At 36.2% G+C, this 20,573-nt stretch overlaps 1 protein-coding gene across 2 annotated transcripts; it reads right to left on the bottom strand.

The window, feature by feature from the left end:
- Positions 1-702: 702 nt before the first annotated feature.
- On the bottom strand, positions 703-19,800 carry LOC121413798 (dual specificity protein kinase TTK-like). Of its 2 annotated transcripts, none has more exons than XM_041606755.1 (20): positions 19,742-19,800; positions 16,923-17,024; positions 16,045-16,270; positions 14,805-14,911; positions 14,127-14,267; positions 13,347-13,398; positions 13,019-13,111; positions 11,748-11,888; positions 10,855-11,166; positions 10,089-10,302; positions 9,270-9,368; positions 8,869-9,026; positions 7,327-7,478; positions 6,318-6,538; positions 5,555-5,731; positions 4,622-4,706; positions 3,924-4,027; positions 3,176-3,250; positions 2,218-2,439; positions 703-1,133 (listed from the first exon to the last, which is right to left on the bottom strand). In XM_041606755.1, exons 2-20 carry the CDS (start codon positions 16,990-16,992, stop codon positions 1,122-1,124), a joined length of 2,661 nt encoding a protein of 886 aa, XP_041462689.1. In that variant the 5' UTR covers positions 16,993-17,024; positions 19,742-19,800; the 3' UTR covers positions 703-1,121. The 2 variants fall into 2 exon arrangements, with proteins under 2 accessions (XP_041462689.1, XP_041462688.1); XM_041606754.1 differs by having other exon boundaries at positions 704-1,133; positions 2,218-2,442; positions 19,742-19,793.
- Between the last annotated feature and the right edge of the window lie 773 nt (positions 19,801-20,573).

The following is a 20,573-nucleotide window of genomic DNA, read 5'->3' as shown; positions in this document are numbered from 1 at the left end:
CCAGAACCCAACTTCATTTTATGTTTGGTGCTGTGCTGGTGTAAAAACTGGTAAACACTAACACCAGAAGGTCAACACTAAACTTAAAATCACCCAGCAACTTTGTAGAGTGTTCTCTGGTCAAGTAACTATTGCAGTTTAGCATTACACTGCCTTTTTTTAAGTATAGATACAAGTAGCGTGCAAACAGATCCATAAAATTGGGTTGGTGTTTCACTAGTTAAGAGTGTCTTTACGAACGACTGGTAATCCAATCTTGTGGTAATTCATTTGCACCAAAATTTCATTAGCTTCATACTCCTAACAAAGGATCAACAGTTGTTTGTATGGTCGCTCGTAACTTAAAAATAGCTCTACGAAGTGCCTACCAGGAGCCCTGTTTCAGAAAACTTGTTATCCCCGTAGCTGTTCACCAAACAGTCAAATATGTATCTAGCATATATGATGTACAAGTCATTGTTTCTTCCTGCCATTCAAATATATTAGGAAGTGCAAGTTAAATGAAAGCAATGAACTCATCAGGGCCCTGTCTTACAAAGAGCTGCGATTGATCTGATCAAATGCAACTACGGACGGCCTGCAACATCAACATCTAATACATGTATGCATGTTTTTTCAAAATATTTTTCTAGCTATGGTGTATATTCATGCATTCATTGCTTTCTTGAAAATTACCTGTTGTTTATAAAGGACATTGTGCAAATTTCCTGTAGAAAATATCATGACACTGATGGATTTCCATAGAGTTACGATTGATTGGATCAAATATAACTCCTTGTAAGACAAGCCCCTGGGGTAATAGTTCCTTCAAACATTAAAGATATAGTTTCTGCCCTTGAAGGCAGTGATCACGGCCCAGCACCCTTTATCCATTGACAGTTTCCAATTTTGGTGTTAGTGTCGGTGTCAGTGTTCCACAATTTAGATTGCCTTCAAAAGCCCCAACACCCACTTTGAGTTTACGATATGATCCATATCACAACGTTGATGGAGATTAGTCGTAGCATCAGCTTCACTGTAAGTTTGGTGCTGTGTTGATATAAAATATGGCCAACATCAACACCATGAGGACACCACCATACTTGAAATCATCTATTGTGTTGAAAAGACAGAAGATCCACTCAGGTATTCATCTAAAATGAAAAGACAAGGTAAAATATTGATTAAGAAAGATCAACAGCTTCCCACCTAAAGAATACAAATGAAGATGTGCCTTCTTTCAATAAATTTAATTGAATTATTAATATTTTAAAAAAACTGGAAATTATTGTTGTTTTTTCCAGTCAGAATCACAAATTTCTTGATAGTGTTTTTTTTCAGTCTTATACTGAATCAGACTGGGTTTTCTTCCATTTATTAACCATTCACCATCTAATTATATTGATATTGAAATCTTGCAAAAAGTGAATACTAACCAAAAAAAAATAGGTAGAAAAACAAGAAAGCTGCAGAATCACTAATAAAAGCAACAGATTCAGAAACTTCATAAAATGTACATGTAGTACCTTTTCAATGTTATCATCAGAGCTTTTCAGAGCATTAGAAATTTAAACAAGCCTTGCTGATATAGATGCCTTGCCTCCCATGTCATCCCATGATTTAATGAGGGGGGGGGGGTCATTAACGATTTCATGTAATTCAAATTAATCAATGAATCAGTCAATTAATTAATCAATGAACTAAATGAAGATATCGATGAATGAATGAACGAATGAAAAAGATAAATTAATAGATGATGAATGGATGGATAAATGTATGATTGAATGAATGAATGAACGAAAGAATTCAATTCAATTCATTTATTCACCATATAAAAATATTTAAATACAATGTAAAATATAGTGTAAAAATTACAATATAAAATAACATAATATATAAGTGAATAAATATAACAACGCATACAACAAATAAATATACAACTAATAAATACAATTCATACATTCAAGTAAAGGAAAAATCAACATATGGTAAGAGGCAACCAAAAAGATTAAAATCTTGTAGGCAGTTGCCCCTTTCAAAGTGTACTCTACTAATCACTAATAATCATAACGTAATCAAAATACATTCACACATCAAACACAGAATGGATGAATGAATGAATGAATGGATGGATGAAATACATGTAGATGACTGACTGAATGAATAAACAAATAAAGACATGGAAAAATAAATGAATTAATAATGCATTAAAAATGTGGGAAAAATTATAGTACGAACCTGGTTATTTTCTTGAAAGGATCCGATATCATACTTGGGAGCTTGAGAAAGAGGTTTGAGAAGAGAGTGATGAGAGGCTACATCTGATGAGTTGATAACCCGAAGAGGAGCACGCTGTGACCGATAGCCCCCATCATGTCCCGAGGCCTGCCCATGCTGGTGGGGGTGTGGTTGGGGGTGTGGCTGGTTTGAGTACTGGTACTGCTGATGAGCTGGTGGAATCTGCTGTAATTAAAAAGCAAATTCCAAGAAGAATGGGAGAGTGTTAGTACAGAGCAAGACATAGGAATATTACAACGGAGAAATGTCACCATTCGCATTAATTTCTTCAAAGATGATGTACAGTAATAAAGTTTACATCTTCAACAAGGAAAGATAGAGCTAGGATATCTGAAAACACATCTTCCACCACATGGAAACAAGTATTGGATTCATGCTTATATGTGTTACATAGTCACTGTACACTCACAGATATTGCACATTGCCAATCATGACTAAAATATGTCATGATATAGTAGTTTACAGATTTTACAACATATATGTGAAAGATTAATGATCACAACCATAAGACAATAATTATTCATGTATTCATTGATTCCACAGTCCATGAAACGCAGAATTATCATTCTTTTTTAAAAGTCTAAATGGCACACAAATGCCACATCAAATACTTTGGCAATGACATTTCTAGAATATCTGAATGGGGACAAAATGAAGTATGAATACAAGAAAAAAAAATGTTTTTAATGTTCCATGATTTTTGTAATCACGTAAGTCCTTTTTAAAATATTGTAAAATTTTTAATGTTTATTTCAGTGAAAACTTTAAAAAAAATTGACGTTGATAATCTGACAATGTTCTCAGATAAGAATAATCAGTTACACTATTAAACAGAAGTCTATGTACATGGTGCAATTATTCTTTCCAGGGGAAAATATGTTGGAATATCACTTTTTACCTGCTGCTGCTCACTGCCCTTCACTGCACTGGATACATCTATCTGCTGCCCTCTACTGATTTGTTCCACCACACCCTGTCAAATATATAAGAGGAATGTGCTGTCATATAAGCCTGCACTGACATAGAAGAAACAATAACATACTTTTTTGCACATGAATACTGTCCATACAAGTTTATAAAGTTAAATTTACGTTACCTCATCTGGACACCGAATTTTCTACTTTAACAGTTCCATGTTTTCCGCTCTTAGGAACGACTTTAAATATCAAGATGTCAATTATCAGCAAAAAACAAAAGTTCTATCGACAATCGACAATATCAAGATGTCAATTATCAGCAAAAAACAAAAGTTCTATCGCCACAGGTTTGATGATGAAATTATGCTTTATCACATGATTGACTTTAAATATCAAGATGTCAATTATCAGCAAAAAACAAAAGTTTTATCGCCACAGGTTTGATGATGAAATTATGCTTTATCACATGATTGCCTTCGACAAATCCTACAGCAAGACGTTCTTGTTGATTTTCAGTTTTTAACTTTGCTCTCATTAAAATATGCAACACTCTAAATTATACAACGATCCTACTTTACTGTTTTATAATTTCATTAGCAGATAAGGCCTTGTAGGTTTCAGAGAGAGCTTTAGAATGAAAGAAAACTAGCAAGCAAGATTCTCAGTATGTGGAATATAGTACATAACAATTAAGAACAATTGGCAACTATAGATATGTGTATATATTACCTGTGCTAGTCTTGCTATACTCCTAGGTGAGTTGATTTGACTCTGGCTAAGCTGAGAGACAAGAGCACTAATATGCTCAGTGGTTAGGCTTGCTGCTGGCTTCTCTGTAGAGTAGATACATAATAAGAATAAACAATTCACTTGGTTGGGAGGAATTCCTTAAATGCTCAAGCACTTGATAACAGTGGCCAGGGTATAAACAGTATGCAGTGTTTAGAAAAATGTTTAGAAATGCTCCACTGCAAGGCACACACATAATTAAAAATAGTGAAATAAAATGCCAGAACTTAAGAAGAATAAAAAAATGAAACACAATGAAACTGACAAATCTTCAAATGTACTATTTTGTTGACTTGTATCTGGATTTTTTTTAAATGTATACATTCAAAATATGTCTTAAATCTGAATCTAACAAATCTCTTTTTCTCAGTTGTATAATTATACGATTTACGGTTCTTTTTTAAAATATTTTTAATCCTGTTTGTTTTGTTGTTTGTTAACTTGTTCATAACTGACTTATAATAGAATTGATTGTTACATTTCTTGATTCATTATTTTGTGATGTCTTGAGATTTTTTTTGCAAGCCACATGTTTTTATGCCAATCCTCCAGGAACACTTTATTGTATATTAGAGCATTTTATGAAATTCATAGGTGAATTGAATTTAATACATTGAAAATGAAAACACAAATCCTACCTGCAGTAAATGGTTTCTTCAGGTATGGATGGTTGAGCAGCTCCTCAATTGAAGGCCTTTTCTTTACATCTCTAGTAAGGCATTTCTGAAAGGAAATCAATTAAATGAGTTACAGAAAGTGAACTTCATCTCGAGAGATTGTCGACATCCAGGAGAGTGAATGGCAGATAGTAAACGCACAAGAAGCAAACATGATGCATCAACACGTCAAGTAAAATATCATTCCAACAAGAGATTTCTACCTGGGGAGCGTTTCACATTTTTGTCTGACAAATTGTCAGATCTGACAACTTTCCCTGATTTTGATTGGCTGAATAGCACTGTCACTATGGTAACTGTCAGATAAAACAGGACTTAACGAATAAAACGTCTGACAAGTCCATTCATGAAACACTTCCCAGATCTCAACCATATTATATTACCATACTCCTAGCACTCAGTTTCTGATCTACTTTAATTGGGCCGAGGTTGTCAGGGCAAAAAAGTTATTATTATGGTAACTTTGCAGTCTAATACTTCCCTGAAAACCTTGATTCTGATTGGTCGTTGAGCATAGTTAGCATGAAAGTTATTCTGAGATGGCAAACTTAGTTTTGAGCAACAAGCCCCACGGTAAATATAATTCAAAACCCTTGGAAATGTTTCATCAACATTTTCATCCAACAGTTTGTCAGATCTGACAACTTTCCTTAAAGTGGACTGGCTGAGAAGCATGATTACTATGGTAACTGTCGGTTAAAATGGGATATGGGGAAACACTCCCCTGTTCTCTGTTAGTATGTAACTGTGTATCTAGAAATATCTTATCTTGCTTTCTTGTCTTTTATTCTAAAGACTGAAACAACTCAATGAACATACTGATAATAATATCACAAAAACATAAGTTTCAAAGCAAAACTGGTTTCTTCTAGCACAGGAATAGATCATACATACCTTCATCACATCAAGGAGCAGCTTGTTTTCAATGGGCGGGAAGTCAATGACATGATCTGGATTGCATATGGCCTGCATCTTGAGAAGCCTGTGAACTATGTGCTGGAACGGTGTGCGACCGTAGACCATGGAGTATAGGATACAACCCAAAGACCATACATCACTTTTACAGTTGATCTGTAAGAATGGAGAGATGAAGATGGATCATTCATGTCAACATAGATAATCCTGCTTTTTACATGTATGTATTACCGGGCAATTTCATAGAATGATCAACCTTTTTGTACACTCGACCCCAATTTTTCTCAAGACTTACTTCACTTTATTAACTGATGGTCCTTTGAGAACATTACAGACTTTCAAAAGAACCAGAAATCAGAGACAGAAAATTTCATTTCAGTCCCATATACATGTAAAGGGGTCGGATGTACATATTTTATGGAATTGCCCTAATTCATTCTTTGCAAACATTATATTATTTATCGAAAGATTTAACATAGCTACATAACACTTTTATCACTAATATCAAATCATGGCAAAAACTAATTACGATAATGGTCTACTTGCTGTAAGTTTTCCTGTGCAATTTAAGACACTTTACAGCACACAAACTGGTAGTGGTACATGCACCCGATTCTGACTGCCGTCATGTTTTTTTCCTCCTAAATCTAAATTCACTTACATCAAGATACCGTTCACACTGTTCAAATGCTCCAAATTAACAGTGTGAAGACATTTCCACCATGAATAAATTTATTTTTACCTTGAGTCTAGGTTTCTTGTGACCATACTCATTGACCTCTGTGACCGGGGATGTGTCCTGAATGGCCTCTGGCGACATGTAGTTGAGTGTCCCAACCTGGGATTCCTTTATCAAGCTGGTGTGGTCATTCTGAATCGCGTTGGCTATACCAAAGTCTATCAGCTTCAGACTGGCTTCAACAAAGATGAAGTTAGCGGGTTTCAGATCGCTGTGGACGATGCCTGATAGTGACCAAAGATAAAGACATGCATAAATGGTTCCATGACATTTGCTCCAACGAAAATTGCTCCACTGTAAATTCTACACATTAATTGAATGACTAAATTCAACCCTGGATTTAAAACTATACCCTATCCTAAACATAACCAAATTGCAACCCTTACCTCAACCCTACAGTATATCTTAGACAAAGCCTGGAACAATTTATCGCAGGAGCAAATGTTGTGTCACCACATATATACCAGTTGTGGTGATGATATTAAGATTACATGTAGTTTGAATACGATCCATTAACACAACAACCGAAGTGTTTGTATACATTTGTGTGTAGTACATGAATGTTATGTAGTGTGTATAAAAAAAACTTCCTGTTAGCCTTTCAGCCACTCGCCTTTACCATGTAACCCAAGGAAATCTCATAGATACCAGGGTCCTGTTTTATTTTAAAGAAATTTCTATGACAAATTTAGAATCAGCCAATCAGATTGAATGATTTTAGTAGCTTGTAACTGTTATTGCACAATTTTTATTGTAACCTGTATTTTATGAAACAGACCCCAGATACCGCTAGTAACACTTTACTCCTAATCATTGATCATAGTCACCCTCAGTGACATCATCTAACTTCAAGGAACAAGAGTTGTGAGATCTATGAGTTATACCATCAACCCCGGTCATTGAACCATACACCACCACACCCCTAATATACCAAGACAATCTTGATAGACAATTTATTGTACACAAATCAGAGTAAAGATCATACAATAATATAATAACAACAATTACCTACCTTGTTTATGAATGACATCAACGGCTTCCAGCATCTCTTTCCAGTATCCCCACATATGATCAGAAAAGCTATCTTTGTTCTTCTTCAAGAAGGTAGCCAGATCAATGGAACCGCACTCCATGACCAGGTAGATGTAGTCCTCTGTGATCTCACTGAAATGAAGAGCAGCAAAAGTTTTTTTTTGTAAATAAATTTGGCAATTTCCTAATAACATATATTTTCAGAAAAATATGAACACAATGATTGGGGTGGCTTGCTCTCTCTCTCTCAAAAAAAAAAGAGAGATAAAAAAGAAAATCTGGGGCCCCATTGCATAAAAGCAACCATTATTGTAACTTTGCCATGCAATGGTAATTTGAATAGAATCCTTGACTCTGATTGGCTGTTGGGCTGTGCGTTACCATGGTAGTCGGATGACACAGTTATCATAGTAGTAACATTTATGCAATGGGGCCCTGGACTGTCCCTATTCAACAGGGACAATTGGCAGGTATGGGGTTGGAAAGGAAAACAGGCTTAGCAGAACTCTTGCTGAAAGCTGCAAATAAACATGGTGCAGATTTTTGTTCAAACATCTTTAATGGAGAATTGAAAATGAAAAGATGCTGAGCAAGAATTCAAACTAAAGTAAAACAGGGGCTAAATGTGATTTAGAATTTTGGATAAGGAGTCTTAGGTGTTGCAAGAAAATTATTGCAATCATTGGCCCGTATTCTGAAGTCAGGTTTAATTTAGACTACGGTCTAACTCTGTGCTAAAATTATGGGAAGCCAAAAATTCAAAAATTCTGTTTATGTTGTATTTCGTATGTTTACTAATTTGTTTCCTTTTTCTTTCATAATGAGGAAAAATACTTAAAAATACTGAAGTTATCATTCCCAGACAATTATGAACAATTTGAGTGTCAAATGAGTTAAAAAATTGGATGTGTATTGTTAGGGATTTGTGCCCCCATTGGCTCTCCATAGCACAACCACAACTTTAAACCAGAGTTTAATTTATACTCGAGTTCAGAATACGTGCCATTGTGTTGCAATTCAACAATGTATTGATAAATTTTAGCTGGGGCAAATCAGTTAACACTCCTCTTGTCGCAAGAAGCAGAACAGCAATTTGCACCATCACACATATATGATTTGGAAACCTCAAGTGAATTTGTAATTGATAGGGAATAATTTTGCTTATGAAACTTTATTAGCATTTAGGTCAAAAGAAAATAAGCTCTCAATTATAATTTCTATTAAGTTGTATGTAAAAATCCGCTCCACAGAATACTTTTGTGCAGCATTTTTTGAAAATGTGGGGCAAATTGCAATGTAATAACAGGGGAGTGTTTCATCAACATTTTTCTTCAACAAGTTGTCAAATATGACAACTGTCCCTCATTCTGATTGACCGAGAGGCAATGTTACTATAATAACTGTCAGGTAAAACAGGACTCGTCGGATAAAATGTCTGACAAGTCCTTTCGTGAAACGCTCCCCCGAATAGCATTCCCTGATTGATTCCCATTTACTTGAAACTCTCCAATAGTCTCCTTACTAATCATAGAGATGGATAATCCTTTTGAATGATTTGAGTCTTTCAAGTAGAGTGATTTCATTCATGTAACTCTGAATAGCCATCTCGTCAGCAAAGTCCAGCTTCACATACTTCAAGGCCAATATCTTCTTACTGTCTTCGCTGAGAACCTGGAAAACCTACAAAAAAATATGTGGGCAAAGAAGGAATGATGAAAATATAATGCAGCCAACTATTAATCATCGTCGTCATCATCAATGTTTTTATTATCATCATCATCAATGTTATTATCAAAATCATCATCATCTTCCTCATTATGACACCAATTCATCATCATCTTTAATCTCCTATCATCATCCAACATTTTTCTTTACCATAATATTCATTCTTAATAATATCATCACAATCATCAATTTCCTCACCTTCGATGAGCCACCTTTGCCAATGAGTCTAATGATGGAGTATCCTTTCCCATTGACCTGTATAATATTCTTAGACTTTGGTTGGGGGGCTGGGGCCACCTGAAGGCAAATGGATGGAAAAAACAACAACAAATATGACTTAAGAGTTAGTATTTCATTACTTTTGGCATTTTTTTTTCATGCAAGGAAAAGCTTGTACGAATTTTTAAGTAAGTATGCACCTGGTAGAAGTCAGTTTGTCAGTTTTCCTGTTACATTGATAATCAACCCAGTTAATACTGGATTCCTATGGGAATTATGGAATGAGATGGACAATGGCTATATTGTAATTTTCATGAAATATCTTTGATAACATATACAAGGGTCGTGTGATCTAGTGGTTAGAGCATTGGACTCACGATAGTAAGGTTGCGAGTTTGAATAACCGCTCTGCCATTGTCTCCACTTTGATTAAAAGATATGAGAGTAATTTCTGTTGTCTGTAAGGTCAGCCACTATGCCTAATATCTAAGATATAAATGTTTTATATGTTAGTGGTTATAAACCAGCTTTGAGTTACTAGCAAAAATTTATGTAACTTTTGAAGGTTCTAATGGCGAAGAAGAAGACTGTAGTTGATTTCACGGTACACCATGTATCTTTCTTTCTTGGGCAACTGTTGGACCTGAAAAGGACCACCCAAAAATGGATGTTTAAACAAGTGTGTTCCCGTCGTCTCCTGACTATACAAAACGCAGCAAAGTGACGGCCAGCCAAGTTGTGATTCTGCAGGAGTTACCATAACAAAGGTGTACAAGGATAAACAATATAATCACTTACCATCTGTGGTGCTGGATATTGTTGGCTGGGCTGCATGACAGCAGGAGCGGGCTGCTGGAAAAGGCGTTGCTGGAGTGGCTGAAACTGTTGCATATCCACATGTGGCATGCCCATTTGTGGAGGTAGTGGTTGCTGTTGAGGCTGTTGTTGCCATTGTTGCTGAAGTGGCGTTTGATCATAGCCCATTTGTTGAACAGGCATTGCAGGTTCTTGTCTAGAAAATTTGAAAAATAAGATAGTCAAATGTACAGATAACCTCCATATAGAAAATCAAATTTTTACCACAAAGTCATGACAATTTATTGACCTGATTATGCAAAACACATCTTCTAAGTCAAACCTATTGCTATGGTCCTACATGTAACAGATTTCCTAATGGCTTTGACTTAGGCAAAGTTACCAATACCTCTGCCTTAATGTCATGTAAGATATACTTGAAGCAAACGACAGTAAAGAATAAACGCAATAGGGGGGGGGGCTGATGAAAGAAATTTAAATTAATTGCAAGACAATTTCAGATCAATTAATCAACTGTCTTACACACATCTATGAGTCTATTTTAGGTCAATAAATCAGTCATAAGTATTGTGATTGAATGAAAAGTTGCTGTTGTGGTAGGCTTGGAAGAAAGAGTTCTGTACGAAATGATTGCTTCTTTGTAATTGTTTTTTAAATTATAAATTCACAATTAATTTTTAATACAGTTCTTGTGAAAACCAGATAGATTCAGTATAACTTGAACAAGTTTTGTACATTAATAATGCACCTTTTCATAAAGTTCGCCCATTGTCCTGGCACTGTAGATTCTACCGGCGTCTCCACGGTCCTTCCTTTGAAGGGGAAAGGATTCCTCTCTTGCTGGGTGATATCACGAGGCGTCGTCTGGACGCCTGAATCGCTCTCATTGGTCTTCTCTGTGATCGGTGCTAGCGGTCCAGGTTTCACTTCTGGTGGGCTACTCTTCAGGGGTCTGATGTCATCGTCGTCTTCATCATCATCATCGTCATCATCCTTGGATGACTCCTTCTTGAGCTGTGGAAGGCTGGTTCTGCTGACTCTCATAGGCATACCAATGTTGCTGTGATAAAAAAAAGAGAAAAATGAAAAGGAAAAATGAGAAAAAAGAGAAAAAATGAGGTGCATTATTAAGGTGAACCATCATCAACATGAATTTCTTTTAGTTTTAATAGTTAACAAATTTAACATGAACATGAATTCTTAGCTGCAGGTACTCAAAAGTTTTGTCTCTGCAATTGCTAGATAAAAAAATATATCGCATATCCGACCATTGGAATTTCTGAATAGCGACCTCTGTGAACTTCTTACCTCCAGATGTAATCAATTGGTTATTTGATTACCACAAGAATGAGACATTGATATAATTACCTTTGCACTTGTGCCCCAAATCAAGTTGGATTACTGATCCTTACATATACAAACATTGGCCAAGTTTAAAGTTGATCCATCAAATGGCTCTTCAGATATTATTAGAACTAGATATCTCAAATTACCTCTGTGATCTTTGAACTACATGTACATGTATGAGCTTGTTACCCCCAAATTCACCATACCATCCTTATTCTATAATAAGACTTTTTAATCTCAAAATATACTGCAAAGCAAGCTTCTTTTACACAATTCTTTGCGTGTTGTGCTTACCTCCTCTTGCGCCTGCTACTTCCAAACACATTCATCTTGTTCTGAACATCAGGAGTCTGAAGGCCAGAGTACCTTCCAGCATTTATAGGCATTGTATCCCCTTCATGATCACTACTCTCACACTTGTGCTGGGAAGGAATCCTGGAACAAAAGTCAGAAACAATATTGAATACCAAGGATAAATAAACAATAATAAAAAAAGACTCAATAGTGGGTCAAAGATACATGTCTCTGTTTTACAGAACACAAAATGCTATTTGATTTGAGAATGAACTATGTTACTATCAAGCATATAAATCAGAAGAATAATTTCACTTATCAAATCTGAATGCAGTTTTGGCACACAGCCGTGTGTCAAAGCCATGTGTTGCTGTCCTCTACGTTCGAAGATGTATATAGCCCAATATCAAAATGGCAGATAGGCCAAAAATAGATGTATATAGCCCAATATCAAAATGGCAGATAGGCCAAAAATAGATGTATATAGCCCAATATCAAAATGGCGGATAGGCAAAAGACGTTAACTGTTCAGAACAAAGTCCAAAAAGCCCCCAATTATCGATACAACTTCATCCAACCCTAAAACAATGCTAATAACGTGAAAGGTAATTATGCCATATGTGTTTGTTTAAAGATGTTATGTACCGGTAATCATTTATATCTGATGAACGCAGAATTTAAAGCATTCTTGTTACAATGGCAGATATAAATTTTGACCAACATATGTGATATCGCTATAATTCATAAAAAATATGCATTGATTATGATTTTGTTAATTGATATTGGTAAGATATTTTTATATAAATCGACAGAGAATTTTCTTAATGATAACAGCACTAAACAACACTGAATCTTTAGACTGACTGGGCAGTGGCTCAGTGGCAGAGCACTTGAATGAGAAGGTTGTGGGTTTGATCACTGACCGAGTCAAACAACAGAATTGTAAAAATCACACCTTCGGCCTTCTAGCTAGGCACACACCATTTACAGTAGAAATGGGTACTAAATAAAAATGTTGTGTTGGAGCTGTTCTATACCTGCAGAGGCTACCCTTTGGTAAATATATCTATTTTTGTCATTCAATGGTAAGAGTGAAAAGTATTGCAAATAGATTAAAACTAACACAATCGATTGTCCTGTGTACAAGAGACCAACAACCTATTTCATACAATATTGTAAAAAAAATTATAAAAAATAGGAGATGAGCTTGGAAAAGAAGAACAAGTATCATTTGCAGAAAGTATATAGCAGCAATCATATGATTGTTTTACCTTGATCCAACCTCTGGTCTTCTGAAACTAACAGTAGTGTCTACATACTCCATAGTACAAGGCACGTGACTGGATTTCTTCTCTTCCGGCTCACTGTGGAATAACAGGGTGAAGACAGATTTAATGCTACCATATTGCCTTGAAATTCTTTAAATTCTTTGAGAAATATGTAACACAATCTTGTTTCCTTTCCATTTACAAAATTTTCATAACATTCTTACATACAAATAACACAGATATTTCTTGTCAGGTTATGAATAGAATCCAAATATGAAGATTACAACAAATCTGAGCTTCGAGACTATCTATTTTTCTATGAGATACTCACTTGTGAGAGGGATGTACCAAGGCTGGCGGGACAACATTAATCATTTGTGGCCCTGACAAAGAAAAAAAGAACAAATTATTTATTTATTATCTATTTCAATAATATGATACACGTAATACATCAGTTTCTTTTATTCCTTTCATTCCATTCCATATACTAGTACCTCCCTCTTTCTTGTTTGCTCTGTACCTATTCATTTACAGTTAAGTTTAGTCTCGAATGATCCCAAACTATATCTTACACCCACAGTCATCCAAAAATCACCAAATTATTTGGGTGCATCGGGAATACTATACCTTTTGCTCACCCTCCAGAAAGAACATATTTTCACTCTCCATCCAAAAAATAGTAATAAGTTTCAGTAAATGAATTTTATTAATATTGCTGATTACATTTATATCTTGATCATAAGATGTACTCTATTGCATGCATTAAAATGCAAAAACATGTATGTATGGCAAATCTTTAGGAGAAGCGGCATGCTAGCTCAAGATGAAGCAGCATGGGAAAATTTTGTCCATGAGGTCATCAGAAATGACTCAACAGCACATACATATATTATATTGTTGTGTTGTTGCAGGAATGCCCTTGGCACGATATTTTGACGCATTGCATGCACGCAGAAACTCCCTTAGTTGCCCGCTTAAAGGCATACGCTAGCGCGTTTCTGCACCAATAGGGTGCATGGGAGTGTGATGCTAAAGGCGATCCTGCACGAACATGACGATATACAAATGATATAGAACTCGATTGCAGTCGATGCAACAAAACATAACTGACCATCATGGGAGTCCATAGGTTCTTGTGAATCAATGAGAATGGGAAGTCCGTTCTTGACTCGGTGAATGGCCTCGGTCAGCTTTGGGTCAGAGGTCACTTTCTGACCCTTCTCCAGGATACTCAGACATTTCTTAACATCACCTGTGGAGACAGAAACATGAAGTACAGTATTTAATATTGATCAGTCATTTTTTTTAAATGTTGTATTGTGCATGAACCAAATTAACACGAATAAAAGACATGTGCAACTTCTCATTCTTGAACAAAATCTGGGTCTCGTTAAAGGTTTCGATGGAATGTTTGATAGAAAACGATGATTCTGACTGATTCAAGGATGGTCTTTTGAACATGGTGTGCATGCAGCAATGATTTTTTAGATCGTGGGCCATTGCCGATTGGCAAATCATGCATCTCACACTTAACACTCATAGATCATTTTATAATTGAGTATATCATGAAAATAACAATAACCCAAGTCCATCTACAGGGTAAATAGAGTTAAAATAAAATACAGAAAGCTCATACCAAAATGTTTTTTGCCTAAACAAGAGCCCATTCCATGTGTAATTTATATGACCAAATTCTTCCTGGACTGACATGAAAATCGTTTAATTTTTCTTGATTTACCACATGTAGAAATGAACTATCATGGACTTTGGCCATTCTAATATTATTTACCATGGGTTTCTTCAAACTTTGCAGCTTCCAGATGAACAATGGCTTGCTTTCTAACATTGGCCCGGGCAAACTTGAACATCAAGCGTCCGTCATCCACATCACGGGTGCTAGAAAAGAAACAAGATTTAGGATTTATGCCTCGTTTTATTGAACATATCATCTGCGGTGTGCAATCATCTACCACTATTTTATGAAATTTAGTTAAACTTCAGAATAAACATAAATTTCATATTTTACATCCTATTTTTTTGAAATTTCACTATTATGCCTGCTTGATTTTCTCTACATGTTTTTATTCCCATCGACCTGGTAAGGTAAACATAACTTATCATAACTTATCATAACCTGTGAGCAGATGTAGTCTCACACTTAAGGCAAAAGTATCCCCCCTTTTAGTTTGGGACTCTTGTTGTTTCCCTACAATCTTCTTCTCACACCTGTATCACATTCACAGTCTATTCTCATACACATACACAATTCCTGTGACCTCATGCCGAGCCACACGAAAATGTCATGCATATAGCTGGCCTTTGAACTTGGCATCTCTGTGTGAGTATACACCGGACCTGCCAACCTCTGGGAATGAAAAATTGTATTCTGTGATAAAAAAAATGTATTTTTCCCCAAAAAAGTGTATTTCATAATAAAATATGTGGCGCACTCGCTCATCGCGGTGCTCAGATGCATGCAAGCTAAAATGCGCACTGCTCTTGCAGATGAAAGAAAAAAAAACATTGGAACAAATGTATTTCTCACTCTGGTTTTCACAAAATGATTGAAAAAAAAAAAAACAAGTTATCTGAAATTACATTGATCTAATAATCATATTTGTTTAAGTTTTATGAAATAGAGACATAGAGATGATTTTTCTCAATAAATTACAATTTTGTAAAAAAACAATAGATATTTTTTAAAGAAAAAACTTACTGCCATATTTTCGTTGCAAAAACATACTAAATATGCCAAAAACCTACTTGTTGGCAGGTTTGATACACGTACAGAGCCCTGTAACACAGAGGCTAGCAATTAATCGCTATGAAATGGCCTGTCATGATCATCGTTGCATGAACATTTTGTTCAGTAGACCGACGAAGAACCAATTAGAATTGCTCTTTCAAATTAGCGATCAATCGCCAACCTTTGTGTTATGGGGCCCAGAATGTCAGAGCAAGGAGATATCACCTCTAACAGGCAAGTGCTAAGAGGTGATATCTCCTTGGTCAGAGCAACTGATGCTTACGCTTTGAGGTGAGCAAGCTTGATGAAGATCCTGGCGTAGGCCGGGTCGTCGCGGTACTTGTCGATGGGGATCTGCTTGGTGGCACGGTTGTAGGCGAGACTCAGGAACCTGAAGCGACTGGTCTCCTCTGCGTGTAAGGTGTGTGATTCTACCAGGGAGAGGTAAGCGAGCCATTCACTGGGTTTGTTGCCATGCCTATCAAGCTCTGACATCCATTCTGTGTGGTCTGTGAATGAAAGAGAACATTAATGTTTTATATTGATCAATACAATATTTAACATATGGTGCAAATATCCTTAGGCATATTAGACCTTGAATGTTTCCTCTTTTATTTTTTGGATGAGTGTTAATAAGAAAAAAAAAAACCAATGAACATGCTTAGGGATTTTTGGAAGCCTGATTTTGCCATAACACTTTTAACATGTATCGAGTGCAACATGCCTTTCTTTAATCAACATTGCATAAGCTTCATGAAATAGTCAGTGGTTGTCACTGATTTTTTTTTATTGTAAGCTACTGAAATCCTTGCAGCTGATTGGCTCAGACCAAATAGTCAGTTAAAATCACTGATTATTTGTTTCATGAAATGTTTACATTGTGTCCCTGGGCTACTGTGCTGCTGATAACAATATTGCATGTTTGGTATACGATGAGTGTCACATAATCAGTATATGAAAACTTGACATTTCAGCTGATTTTCTAAAAATGAGCGCATCAAAAATGTCAAGTGTGTGATTTTAAAGGTGCTCAATGCTCATGCAGTTGATACAGCAGTTTGATATAGCTCTACCTAGTGTGAAGGCCTGTGAAAACATACACACTTGGCCATAGCAGGCACATGTATGATGAATAATATTCATTATTAAACTTGAACTTGCCTGTCATACTGTGAAAGCTGGCCAGACTGGTCAAGTTGCCAGTGGTGTTATCCCGTGTGTTCCCGCTCATCTCGGTTGTCTCCTGAGATGATGCGCAGATAACTGTTAAAGAAATATACATGGAATTTTTAGAATATTGTTTGTAAAACAAAAATAATACATATTTCATTTTCAAGTACCTTAATATGGAATATTTTCATTTTCTCATCTACAGTTTCAAACTACATTACATGTATATAATGTAGAATCTACATAATATATATATTACTTGTAGTTTCACTAGGTCTGTAACTGGAGACTTTGCTATAATGGTGGCAGAGCATATTAACATATTTAGGTATTACATGCAGATCACAGAAATTAAGTTCTATGGTACCAGTCCATTTACTGCCTACATGTATCTCACATTAGTTTCCAAAGACATAAGAAATCTAGGAAAGTTCATTTACATGTCAAGTGCTGATACCAATCGAATGCGCTAGTCAATGTACACTGGCAGGGTATCGGGATATTTGGTACTAAAAGATATGACCAAATTTATGACTGCTACAATGTAGACCCTGTCATAAGTTTTGTCATCATATCTTTTGCCTGTATATTGGGGTTGCACGCAATTAAAGCCACATATTTTTGGTGCGCGCAAAAGAGAAGAGACAAATTTTATGAAAATTTTTGTGACAAAAATTATGACATCCACCAGAACACTGATTTTGTCCTATCTCTGAGAAAAGATAAAATATGGAGAAAAGACAAAGTTCAGAATACCGCTCCAGGTTTTATAGTAACATGATTATTTGGAGACGGCAAGAAATAAAAGATAAACAGTGGATTGATTGAGGACACTGCATCTATATTAGGCACCCTCAACTCCTGTACACGTAATCGACCTCTACAGTCTACATACATGTTAGATGTGAAGTCCTGCAAGGGGAAGTGGAAAAAAGACCTGCCTACATCTATAAAGTCATAAACCAAGGACAAGAGCAGTTTGAGGATCCTTGTTTTCTGACACCGAGTCTGAAACATTCCAAATTTTTTGGACCAGCATGTCTACCCATGCTCACTGCACTGGCTAGTGATTTTGAATGGTGCCTAGTCTACATGTAGATCTAGACCTTTTTTTTAATGAGACCGAGAGCACCATTAAAACTGAAACAAAAACATTTTGACATTAGGTTGAGTCAATAATTGGACCATCATCAATTTACGACTTGTCTGAATTTTTTGTAATTTCATTTTGATGCAGCCGAGGCATCAATATCTAACTTTACTAGATCTTCTACTTGAACAAAATGTGGTACCAACCGAATTTATGACATTTTAACCTCCATCTGATATAATTCTCTTACCTTTGTCTGCTTGATTTCTTTTCTAAATCCTTGCAAAACGATCGTGCGTAAATTAAGGTCACACTTTTTAATGACAATTTTTCAGCCGAGCGCGCACTAGTCGATCGCCATGGAATTTTGAGATCGCGATACCGGTGAAACCCTTGACCTACTTTATAATTCCATCAAGCGAATTTGACTTTGGGATCTTGCCTTCCTTTTGGTATTAATGGGTTTGATTAATTTTGTGTGAGCTGTGAGAATTTTTTGCTTGAAAATCAACTTCATGATAATTTTTAAAATGTGCGCAAATTATGGTCACCCCATCATGGTATGATGTAGCTAGATCTAACTCACTTCTCACTCCTTTCCTGGTTCTATTTCATGGCAGTGTGTCAAACTCCACACTTAGCTTTCGCGGATATTGTGCCATTTGTGGATGGTCATATTTAGGATTTTAGGCCTAATGTTAGACCTAGAATATTTCAATTTCTCTAACATCGTCCTAACCCATTTTTGTCGCGGTAGCTCCCCTTCTTTCAAAATTCAAAACATAATGGCCGATCGAGACCGGTACCGAGGCTGTTGCGCACGCGTATAGCCCCGGCCCCCGGGCTCGATCGGCCATTTTGTTTTGAATTTTGAAGAAGGGGAGCTACAGCGACAGAACTTCGTTTTTTGATGTTCCAGTCTGCGCCTCGATGTCGGGAAACTGCCACTCGTTAGACCTTCATCCATATAATCGTCTGGGTTAACATCGTCCTCGAATATACCTAAGGCTATAATTTAGTTAACAGTTAGACGCTAGAAAAAAAGAACTTAATTAAATTATAATATAGGCCTACACTGTAGTACACACACGCGCACGCTAGGCCTATCTATAGTATCATAATTCATATCATAAACAAAAAGCGACCTAAAAAATCACCCTATAATCATATGATGCAAATTTCTATGGGATGAGATCGGTATTCGTGAAAATATTGACAAAAGAGCGGCAAATTTGTCATCTTATTTTGCGCCCTTCTGGAAAAAAGTGAATTTTTCATCATTCATTCATTTCAACTTCAGCATCACGCCATCAGCCAGCCATCATGATCACTCAGCTCAGCATGAGAATTCCAAATATTGTTAGTAAAACTTGATTGGTCTATACCAATTCTAAGAACATTTTGCCATCCATATTTTAGCTTGAATTAGTTAACTTAAAAATCATATAAAAATACCCCATCCCGGCCTTTATAGCATCCACCCGGCCTGCGGCACCCACCCGCCAGCCGCCGCCCGCAAACCGCCCGGCGACGGCGTCGCTCATCACCATAAAATCGCACAGGATGATGCATGCTGCTGACAATAAAATAATAGCTCAGAAATTACAATCCTTGTATACGGTACATGCATATCTGGCCCGACGTTAAACAAAACCCAGTTAATGTAGAATCTAAAACAACTCTTTAGATTTAAATTTTAAAAGAAGGAAAGTGCACTTACATGATGAGAACTCTTCTCTAAGAAGTTGGCTTCGTCAATCAAGTCTTATTTACCGTCGGCGATTTAAATTCACCGCAGATTGAAAAAGTCATGTGATATCAATAAGCGAATCTGATTGGTAGTTGTTCGTAGTCTTTAACGACCAGTCCGCGCTAGCGCTGTAGTTTTTTGGTCCTCGTCCATGTCACGCCATAGTTGTAGATTTTGGACCATAATTTGGCGCAAGAATTTGATTTTCAGGAATATTGTCCTATTTGAAAATTAAAATCATTCATGGGTCTGAATGTTTTTATTATTCAAAGAAGAAACATAAACATGCATAAAGAGACAAATTTAATGTATTCTGATTTTTAAACTGTCCCTCCACTTTTACTGTTTTATATCACTTCATTTTTTGAAAAAAGTGTTGTCTCATACACGACAAATTAAAATCAACCATCCCCTTACAATTTTGATTATTGAAAAATAAGAAGGAGGAGGGGAGGAGGAGGAGGAGAAGAAAAAGAAGAAGAAAAAGAAGGAAAAAATAATGAGGGGAATAAGGTAAAGAACAAGAAGAAAAAAAGAGAGGACAAGCCAGGGAGAACAAGAAGAAAGGGAGAAGGGAAAACAAGGACTAGAAGGAAGGTAAGAAGCTAGGGGAAGGTTAGGAAGAAGGTGATTGAGAAGAAGAAAGCAAAGAGGGAGAACAAAAGAAGAGAAGGAAAGGAAGAGGGGAGAAAGAGGCTAGTTGGATGAGACGGTCGATCGAAGGCCAAGAAGAAAAATGGGGAGATCCAGGGAGAGGGGAGAAGAAAAATAAAGAATTTGAAGACAGAAGAGACAGAGTGAG

This window comes from Lytechinus variegatus, chromosome 4, assembly GCF_018143015.1.
Source record: "Lytechinus variegatus isolate NC3 chromosome 4, Lvar_3.0, whole genome shotgun sequence".
NCBI classification, from domain to species: domain Eukaryota; kingdom Metazoa; phylum Echinodermata; class Echinoidea; order Temnopleuroida; family Toxopneustidae; genus Lytechinus; species Lytechinus variegatus.
This window is presented reverse-complemented; position numbering and strand designations above follow the sequence as displayed.

What these genes read in the sequence shown, in the direction of transcription:
- LOC121413798 (XM_041606754.1), bottom strand. Translation starts at nt 16,992, where the DNA reads ATGAGCGGGAACACACGGGATAACACCACTGGCAACTTGACCAGTCTG. An exon ending in ATTATCCATCTCTATGATTA is followed by an intron (nt 7,479 to 8,868) that starts GTAAGGAGACTA and finishes TCTTCATTTCAG; the next exon opens with TGAGATCACAGAGGACTACA. An exon ending in GTATAGCAAGACTAGCACAG is followed by an intron (nt 3,251 to 3,923) that starts GTAATATATACA and finishes TATATTTGACAG; the next exon opens with GGTGTGGTGGAACAAATCAG.